This window comes from Gadus morhua, chromosome 2 (assembly GCF_902167405.1).
Source record: "Gadus morhua chromosome 2, gadMor3.0, whole genome shotgun sequence".
In the NCBI taxonomy this organism is placed as follows: Eukaryota; Metazoa; Chordata; class Actinopteri; order Gadiformes; family Gadidae; genus Gadus; species Gadus morhua.
The window spans coordinates 7337649-7347196 of NC_044049.1; the positions used below are offsets into that span (position 1 = coordinate 7337649).

A 9548-nucleotide genomic window follows, 5' to 3' on the forward strand; every position below is an offset into this window, starting at 1 on the left:
TATGAACCAAATACATTGATAAGACACAGCGGCAGTTTACTGCTACGTCAAATGGGATGAACGAGAGAGCAAGTAAATAAGAAATGTCAAATCTGTTTGACATTTCAACAAGTTTGCGGCGGAATAAGCGATTGAAGAAGAACCGAAAGGCTGGGTTAGAAGCTCGTGCCTGGTGCGGGTCGCCGCCATGATGTATGTCACTTCCACCTTAAATCCCTCTTGTGGCGAAACTTTTTTCTCTTTATCTCGAGCGGTCTACCTTAAGCGCACAAGCAACGCAGGCGTACAGCGAGGTTTCCGCTTCTCCACCGGGCTCGGACCGCGGTTCACGAAAACAGTCGGCAAGGTTGACGCACCGACGAAAAAAAAGAAAAGCTAAAGCCACTAAGCACAAATGTCTGATTCTAAGTACCGTGAGTGGATTCTGGATACCATTGACTCACTACGCTCGAGAAAAGCCCGACCAGACCTTGAGAGGATTTGTCGAATGGTCCGGAGACGACATGGGTCTGATCCAGATAGAACCTGCGCAGAACTCGATAAACTGATCCAGGAGCAAACTGTATTGAAAGTTAATTACAAGGGATCTATATCGTACCGCAACGCCGCCAAGGTACAGAGGAGAAGCAGGAAAAAAGATGACACCTCAACAAGACGAAATGTGGTGGAAGAAGCTAGTCATTCCGATTTGAGCAACGGGGACAGCGCACTCGGTCCCACTGACCAAGATGAGACGGAGGATTTGGAGGTAACGCAAGGAAACCAGCAATATGCCTTCTCGCATTACGTGCATATATTACTACCATATCTCGCCAAACAAACGGATGACAGGGGTTAAAGTGTGGTGTGCATGTAAATGGTTTCTTGTTTAAGGTAGTGGTGACGATAGTGAACGCAAGTGCACCCAAAAACTGCCGCAGACGGGGAGCGGCTGTTCTTCTCACGAGCGCTACCGGAGATGAAAAAACATCAACAATGGAAGCTGCGCGTGTAATGTCGGCTGTTTCACGGGGCGACTGCAAAAAAAACTACACTTTCACCCAATTTCGTCGGAGAACAAAAGAGTACGTGAAAAGTTGTCCGGGTCCCATCCACGGCGACCACCATTATCGGCAGCCGAAAGCGCTTTTCAAGCCCAAACTAAACCGTATCGGGCGGGGGAGGGGGCTAGTCGGAAAGAGAAAAGTACGAGACGCTGCCGACACGCGAGTCTGAGAGAAGGACGATGTTACGTGGATTCGTTCTTCGGGGGTGGGGGGGGGGGGACGGGTGGGTGGACCACGGTGCTTTCTGCAGACTGAAACAACAGCACCCAAAACTACCGTGTGCGTGTGTTCCATCGCAGGGGAACACTGACCTGGTGCAAAGTCAAAGTAGGTTGGCTATCGTGATAGCTGGCTGCTCGAGAAAAATCGCTACACGGGTTTCGCCATGGCTCGCTCGAGGAGCGCTCCGCGAGACAAGAGAACGGGGAGGTCTTTTCGCGCGACTACTCAACTCCATGCGCACTTTGGAGGAAGCAGGAGTAGAAAAAAACGCCTACCGTCGGCCTCTATGTAGTGAGCTTATGTTCAAACGAACAAACAAGGGGGCCTAGACGGGGACGCACCGTGTATGTCGACAGTTTAGGGATTTTTTTTTTTAAACAAATGATTATGCTGATAGAGACGAAAGGGTGGTGAATAAACACCCATTTTTGACGAAAGTTGTAATGCATGGTCCGATGGCGAAATGCCATAAGTAGCTCTTTTTCTCGGGGCGGACACACAGGCGCGCGCTCGCACTCGGCGGTGTTGGACACGCAGTCGCACAGACAAATTCCTCCTAGCACATTTTTTTTTACTCATAGCGAGCAATCGACGAAACGCTCGGGTGATTAAAAGAGTCCTGCGTTCGAAACTAGTTGTTCTGCTGAAAAGCCAACGCGTCGTCGCAGATCGCAAAGGACTCGATTCTGTTCCCATTGCACCGCGGTATTCAAAGGCAATTATTTACCACTACAGCGGTCAAATTGCGACATCTGTATGAGCGTGTTTTATGTGACACGGTCTACAATCAGTACAGCCATGACCGCATTCCTTTGTAACGGCGTACGCTTCACAGGGTTTGGGTTAGAAACAATGGATTTTAATTCATTTATGTACGTGTACCCTTTCGATCTGCCTGTCGGCGCATACGAAGATAAGTCTACCCGGTGAGAAAAAACACGTAAGCAGCCAAGTCATATGATGAACTTGGCCTTTGTTCAATAAAACGGTGTCCAACACATCATTTAAATGTCTAATCTGCAGCCTCCCGAACGTCCTGCTTTCTAGGGCCCATGTGTTGATTCAAACACATTACAGTACTGCCCTATCTCTTTGTCCATCTAAAAACACACACGTCACGTACAAGCATACATGCATACACCATCCCATACAGGCATACATTCATACATCATCCCATGCATGCATGCATACGCCATCCCATACATGCAAACATATACACCATCCCATACATACATCTTCACATGCATACACTCACTATCGCATACATACATGCATACATGCATGCATACATACATACATACATACATACATACATACATACATACATACATACATACATACATACATACATACATACATACATACATACTCATACATACATACTCATACATACATACACATACATACATACAAGCATACATGTGCTATTCATAAATAGTTAATCATAGATTCTAGGAACCGTCATAGAGAGTCACTGGGGTGGAACCCGCTTGTTATTCTGGCTGACGGTTCTATCGTCATGGAGAGTAACGCTGGAAAACCTTCTAGATTGTCAGGCTGACTGTTCTACCATCAACGGGATAACAGTACAGAACCCTCGCATTATTCAGGCTGACGGTTCTGCAGAGAAACCACCTATTGGTCAGCCTGACAGTTCTACGAGAACCTCCCTATTTGTCAGGCATAAGGTTCCACCATCACAGAGACTAACAGTAGAGAACCCTCTCGTTGTTCAGGCAGACGGTGCCACCATCACAGAGATGAATAGTAGGCAACCCTGTCGTTATACAGGCTGACGGTTCCACCGTCATGGAAAGTAAGGTCGGAGAACCTTCCAATCACTCCGAGACTAACAGTAGAGAACCCTCTCGTTATCCAGGCCGACGGTTCCACCGTCATGGACACCGACAGCAACGGCGACGAGGACGGGGCGGAGGAGAGCCGCGACGGGCAGGACGGGCCGTCCCCCAGCCACACGTACGAAGACGCCGCCACGCTGTGCGCCTTCTCCGCCCACGCCTTCTCCGCCCCCTGCTCCCCCATGGGGCCCCGGCCGGCCCCCAGCCCCGTGTCGGGCGCTGACGCCGCCTCGGCGCCGGCCTGGAAGTCCGGCGAGAGGGCCAGCTCCCTGCCCCCCTCCAGCCCGAGGGCCCCGGTGCACAGCGACTGGGCCCTCGGGGCCCGGAGCCCCGCGGAGCACCAGCAGAGGGAGGTCAAAGGTACGAGAGGCGCGCCGCGTGGATAGCATGCCCCACCGTAACCAGGGTTACGGTGGGGTCGCTCTTCCAGACCTTGGGTACGTTTCTATGGACGGCCGAGTGTCTGGTTGGCCCGGGGCGCTCTACTAGGCCGGTCCGATGCGCACACATGATGTAAATAATGGGTTATGTCTCATGTTTACGTTTTGGGGCGTACTTTGGCACGACAGAATGGGTATTTATTAGGCGTTAGGTGGCTCATAGTAAACACAGTTCTAAGAACAAAGTGCTGCATTTCTGTGACCCGTTACCGTACATTTATTTGGCTGATGCTTTGATCCCAGGAGACTTATAATAAGTGCATTAAATCAGGAAATCACATCCCCGAGATTTTAGGAATCGTCAGAGTACATACAATTGTATCAAATAGGCTATCTTATTTATAACAATTTATACTTAATTTGGATGCATTTTAATCAAAACATAAAGTGTAATCTTTAGCCATAGCCATAAGGCCAGTGCATGACGTAATCCGCGCGGTTCCACATGGCTTTAATCCACATGGTTCCCTTGGTGTCAGCAGGAGCGGTGAGGCCTGCAGTGCCGGCTGTGGCCACTAGTGTGGCTGCCTTAAAGAACAACGTGGAGGCGGGGAGGACGGAGAGCATCAGCTCGGACCAGCTGGTCCCCGACTATGGAGCTAATGGAGCACGAGCGGTAATGAGGCCGTATTGGTGTTGTGCGACGATGAACAACTGTTGTCGTCATTGCACTTCATTGTATTTGCTTTAACCCGCCTTCTATGGCGGATTTGCATTTTGGTTCTTGTCTTACGTTGTGTGTGTGTGTGTGTGTGTGTGTGTGTGTGTGTGTGTGTGTGTGTGTGTGTGTGTGTGTGTGTGTGTGTGTGTGTGTGTGTGTGTGTGTGTGTGTGTGTGTGTGTGTGTGTGTGTGTGTGTGTGTGTGTGTGTGCGTGCGTGCGTGCGTGCGTGCGTGCGTGTCTGACCAACAGGAAGCCACCAGGAAGGTTTGCGATGGCCGAGCACAGACCCTGCCGGTGTCCACTGACAACGGTGAGTTACGGCTTCCTTTTGGTCTCTGTTGAGCTCATCCTTTGAAGGGGAGATGCGCTTTATTAATGCAGCGCATTTGTTCGCTGAATCGACGTTGAATTCTGGGTCAGGGAATGTTAATTGTTATGATTACCACTATCCCGTAATAAGGTGTGACAGGTGTGTTAAGGCTCATCATCATTTGTTTGATGTATTTCTAGGTGTTAAAATGTTAACATGTGACATTATAGTAGGGGGATGGATAGTCCTAGTGGGTAACATGTGACACGGAAGTTGAAAGGTTGAGGGTTCGAACCCCAATGTAAACCAGTATATCTGTAGGGAGCAAAGTAAATACTATGATCATATTTATTCCTACTTGCGTTTATTGTCAAAATAACCATTTAGTTAATTTTTCATTCATAATTCATATATATTTATTCATGTACTGTATGTGCTGTATATGCTGGTGCACCTTAGCAGTAACACAGAAGGGAAAAGGCAGTGTAGAGTTAAACCATGTGCAGGCGGGTCTTCCGCCAGCCGCTTCGTCAGGTCATTATCCATGTAGTGTGGGCGGTAATTAGAGCCCCCTGGCCGGCCTCGACCAATGAGAGAGAGGCATGGCATGACCAGACCCCATTAGACCCGTGTCTGTTGGCTCACGGTATTATAGAAGCGTTGACATCCATGAGAATATCTGGAACAAGCCCCCTTTTGCTTCATTCCCTCAGGCACTCCTTCCAAAAAGAGCGCGGACACGGGCCCGGTGGCCACGGCTGAAGAGCCCATCGTCAACGGAGGGGACCCCAACAAAGTGTGAGTATCTGTGGGTCCGAAGAGTGAAGCAGGCTGGTCTTTTGCTCAAATAGAATGGGTGTCATTGTTGTGCAAGTGCTACGACTGATTTGGTTCCCTTTCTAAATTATAATCCCGTTTGATGATTTGCACCGATATGTATTTCTTTATTATTTTAGGGCCAGTAGTAGACGCAATATTTCGCCTGTTTAATAATCAATTTGCATACAATTTGTGTAAGCCTCTTGTTCTCCATACTCGTATAAACTTTTAACCACTAGATGTCCTCATTGACAAATAATTAAATTCCACGTGCCTGGTTTGTGTTGCAGATACAAACCTGATCAATCCCTTGACTCTGTTGACTAGATTGTGGATATTGCCTGACTCATCCTTCCTGTGTTATTTCAGCTGTGTGAAAAAGGAGAAGACAGGCCAGAACTTACTGCAGTGGAGTGTGTCGGACGTGGCCGGCTACTTCTCTGCTGCAGGCTTCCCAGAACAGTCTATGGCTTTCAGAACACAGGTTGGTGCACTACCGCCAAACGCCACCGGGGGCACTGTCTTGTTTAGGCAAGACAGACAATTTGACATGAGAGAATAAGTAAACAGTGGACACAGCTGTGGTGTGTTAGCTCAGCGACTGACTTCAACATGGATTTACATACTTGGCACATGTGCTGATGTGGGCTTTGACGGAGGGATTAATATGGCCCACTTCACATTTCCTAACCGATGAGTTCATGTGAGGGAGAGTGATGTCGTCAGTCACTTGCTTATAAGTCAAAGGAGGCAGACTTGTGTTGGGCATACAAACAGAGCAGAATAGATTCATAGATTGATTCATAGTTCGGAACAACATTCCTGGTTGCTTTGAGCTTTTGCTTTTTTGCTCTGCTGGTAATTTAATGCAGTCAACTCCCAAATTATAATGAACTGACTAATGTGATGTGTTTTGTTTCCATGACGATAACAACACGTTGTTTTTTAACTATATTAAGTGGGCGGAAAACACAGTTTGTCCCCGGAAGATTTAAATGCAGAATTTATATACAATATAAATTAGGGAGAAAAATTTAACATGTAACGTCCAAACGTTTTATAAATGTAATAAAATTTACTTACTGATTGGAGTTGATTGACCACCATTAACATTCCCATTCTGGCCTGGCAGGAAATTGATGGGAAGTCGCTCCTGCTGATGCAGCGGAGCGACGTGCTGACCGGCCTGTCAATCAGACTGGGCCCCGCCCTCAAGATCTACGAGCGTCACATCAAGGTGCTACAGAGAACCCACTTCCTGGAAGACGAGGACCTGTGAGTCAGTTGGCGGTTTTTCTTTCTAAAAGAGACCAACGCTGAACACCTTCTGCGCCATCTCCACAGTGCCGAGGGGGGAGGGGAGGGGAGGGAAAGGGTGGGAGGGAGGGAGGGAAGGAGTATCGAGAAAATAAGAAAAAAGCACATGACAGCCTCAACCCTCCAGGTTGGCTGTGAGAACCAATGACCAGTCATCCTACCTCTCATTGTGGTCTGTGAAGCAACGCTGTTCATTCCACCCATTAGTTAGCTAGCTGAGCTATAGCTGCCCTGGGTTAGTTTTATAATTTGAGCATTGGGCCGAGCCCCTTTCCTCTCTCCCCCCCCTGACACAGAAAATCGGGGCGAAGGGACTCAACCTTTTGTGTAAAAAGGGGCCCGCCTGTGAGGTCATGTGGTCACAGAGGGGTGGGGGGGGTGGGGGGGTTGACACTCTGCCAGGGCGGGGCCTTACTCCTATTGCCAACTTGGAAATAAGCAGGCCGGGCGAGCCTATAAATGAAAGGACTTTAAGTTAGATCAGCAGCTCTTCTGAGGCAAACGGGCACCAAAAAGCATGTTTGGGTCGCCCTTTCCCCTGCCAGCCTGTGATTGTTGAATGGGACTTCATTGCACATCAAATTGAACCCCGGGCCAGAAGCCTGACCCACCACGCCTACAATGCTCATGTCAAAACAACATCGTCAGTGTCTGGTTGGCAATGCAATATAATCAATATTATATACTACGACCTGTTTAGCGAGGCAATATTTTATGTGATCTGTTGTTCAACTTTTTTTTCCTCCATTAGATTTTAAATTGAACCTGTTGCGATGAAATGCACCCCATGCAGGCCCCAGGGAGACTACCTGCGTACCTGAGGGGGTAATTCAAATAATAGCGTGGTCTGGGAAAATCGAATTACTGAAAACATTGTTACAATGAAAACATGGAGCGCAACGCCCCTTTCCAGAGTGGAGATTTTGATCAAATGCAATATACCGTTTGTCCATTGTCTTCTTCCATTTGTATTGTTGTGGTATCAGTCATCCCTCTGAAAAATGTAACATTCCATTTAACGTACCGTACGTCGTCTGTGATGTATCTCCATTTGTAAATAAAACAAATAAAACTTGTTTTGCAGTCAGTAGTGCAAACTTTTATTTGAGCACGAAGAGTTGGCACTGAAATATTATTTTTTCTGGATCATTCGGTGTCCCACGTCACCACTGATCCATTTATACAAACCACATTTTGTATAAAGCAGATTCTCTATTTTTAAAAGCACTTTATAAAATAGCCTTCGTGAAATTCTGTAATTGTTAAGTTATTACCGCTGAAAGCCAATGTTAGCCAAGAGTATCGATGGCACTTTGAGCAAAGAAAAATGTAATTCTGCTTGAATGAACATTACTGAATCAATAGAACATTTATACTAGGAGAAATAACAGTATAACACAAGAATAAGGACAATTGGGGGTAAAGGTCAGAGAAACCTTGAAACCACAAAGTAAGTCTCCAATTCACATTCTAGAGAGCAGCTACAGGCTGTAAAAGGGTATTGAGCAGAAAAGGGTTTATCTCGCAGTTACTGAACAAATTGCACACTACAAGAAGAACGCGTCTCTTTTTCGCTATCTACAAGTCACCCAATGTATCAAAGGTTGAAGACAGACTCTGACGCTTGTGTGTCTGCAGTTCAATGCCACATTCAGTACGCTTTCAACAAATTTAAGACTGGTGCACTTAGGTCTAATACAAAAAGTCAAAAAACCAACACTTCCTCCCTCCAAGGTACTCTTTAACTGAGACGAGCCTGCATCTCCTTTTAATGAAGAGGGGAAACGGGCAGGGCAGGAGGAGACTTCATGGTTCCTCTACATTAAACCTCAAGGACATGGCGACCACTAGATCAGAGGAGGGGGTGGGGGGGGGGGGGGTTCACTGTATTCGGCCGATAAGTGATAAGTGATGAGGGGCACTGGCGTTATGGTAGTAGGTTAACCAATTTTTCCAATCCGCCATCTCGCTTAGCGTCTACAAAATGAATGGGATTATGGAAGAGCGCAGGGTAGGGTAATCCCGGAACTCCTTAACGTAGCCGCGGTGCTTGCCTTTGGCCCATATAGTCATCTGGACGAAGCCAACGATGGTGAAGAACGCGACGGGAACGCACTGGGTCATTACCGTGAAGCCCAGCCAGGTGCCAAGCTGTGAAGGAAACCCAAAAACATTAGGTCCACACTCCGGGACCACACAACAACAGGGTGACAAAGTGGCAAAAATAAACAAGCACCCGTACACACAGGCATGCACAATAACATGGCTAGTGGACGCTATGCTATGCAGGGAAACTGCATGGGGAAAGAAAGAGGTTCAGGGTGTTTGTCAGCTAACACCTTGCTAACATATCTCCAGTAATAGGATATGTGCTGATGTGTGGAACTAGTGGCTGCCGCAACTGCTGTGGGCCTCTTTCAGCTCACAGCCACATCCAAAGATTGACAGAGAGATGGATTTCATTTGTCATTTGACTATTGTCCTCTTGAGATATTTTGAGAACGCTTTTATCCCTTTGCAGTGAATTGTGATTTTGTGCCAGAATGTTCCACCATGCAATCATTTTCAGAATACAAAATACCAAAGATGTTTCGCATGAAGTATTAATAGAATTGAATGACAACATTCTAAAGTATATTGATTGCATTTAAATGCCCTTACTGCTTCTGCTTACCTCATATGTGTAGTTCGGGCAAGAGACCAATGCAAAAATCCAGGTAAAAGGATTCTTTGTTGGATATGGAATTTTCTTTACTTTTGAACCTATTTAATAGAAAAGACAATCAAATGTGTAACAATTGATGGTGTCATAAAATCATGCAGAGCAAACCAATGCCTCAAACAAACTCACCTGGGGTTTTGACGTTGCGAAG

General features: G+C 47.0%; 2 protein-coding genes across 3 annotated transcripts in view; one reads left to right on the plus strand and one right to left on the minus strand.

Annotated features, from left to right (window-relative positions):
• Window positions 1–259: 259 nt before the first annotated feature.
• On the plus strand, window positions 260–7751 carry samd1a (sterile alpha motif domain containing 1a). Of its 2 annotated transcripts, none has more exons than XM_030339157.1 (7): window positions 260–748; window positions 3148–3487; window positions 4047–4183; window positions 4479–4539; window positions 5253–5337; window positions 5728–5842; window positions 6491–7751. In XM_030339157.1, the coding sequence occupies exons 1-7, from the start codon at window positions 395–397 to the stop codon at window positions 6635–6637; spliced, it is 1239 nt and encodes a 412-aa protein (XP_030195017.1). In that variant the 5' UTR covers window positions 260–394; the 3' UTR covers window positions 6638–7751. The 2 variants fall into 2 exon arrangements, with proteins under 2 accessions (XP_030195017.1, XP_030195027.1); XM_030339167.1 differs by having other exon boundaries at window positions 4050–4183.
• The window catches only part of tecra (trans-2,3-enoyl-CoA reductase a), a 6745-nt gene continuing 4944 nt past the window's right edge, over window positions 7748–9548 (minus strand). The window contains exons 11-13 of the mRNA XM_030339206.1: window positions 9527–9548; window positions 9350–9438; window positions 7748–8826 (exon numbers count right to left, since the gene is read on the minus strand). The exon at window positions 9527–9548 is cut by the window's right edge and continues 36 nt beyond it. Coding sequence (XP_030195066.1) covers window positions 8653–8826; window positions 9350–9438; window positions 9527–9548 — 285 coding nt within the window. The 3' untranslated portion in view covers window positions 7748–8652. The remainder of the gene's footprint in view (window positions 8827–9349; window positions 9439–9526) is intronic.

Coding starts and splice junctions, on each gene's coding strand:
- samd1a (XM_030339157.1), top strand. CDS start 395: ATGTCTGATTCTAAGTACCGTGAGTGGATTCTGGATACCATTGACTCA. Junction 749..3,147: donor ATGAGACGGAGGATTTGGAG/GTAACGCAAGGA, acceptor CTCGTTATCCAG/GCCGACGGTTCCACCGTCAT. Junction 4,540..5,252: donor GCCGGTGTCCACTGACAACG/GTGAGTTACGGC, acceptor TCATTCCCTCAG/GCACTCCTTCCAAAAAGAGC.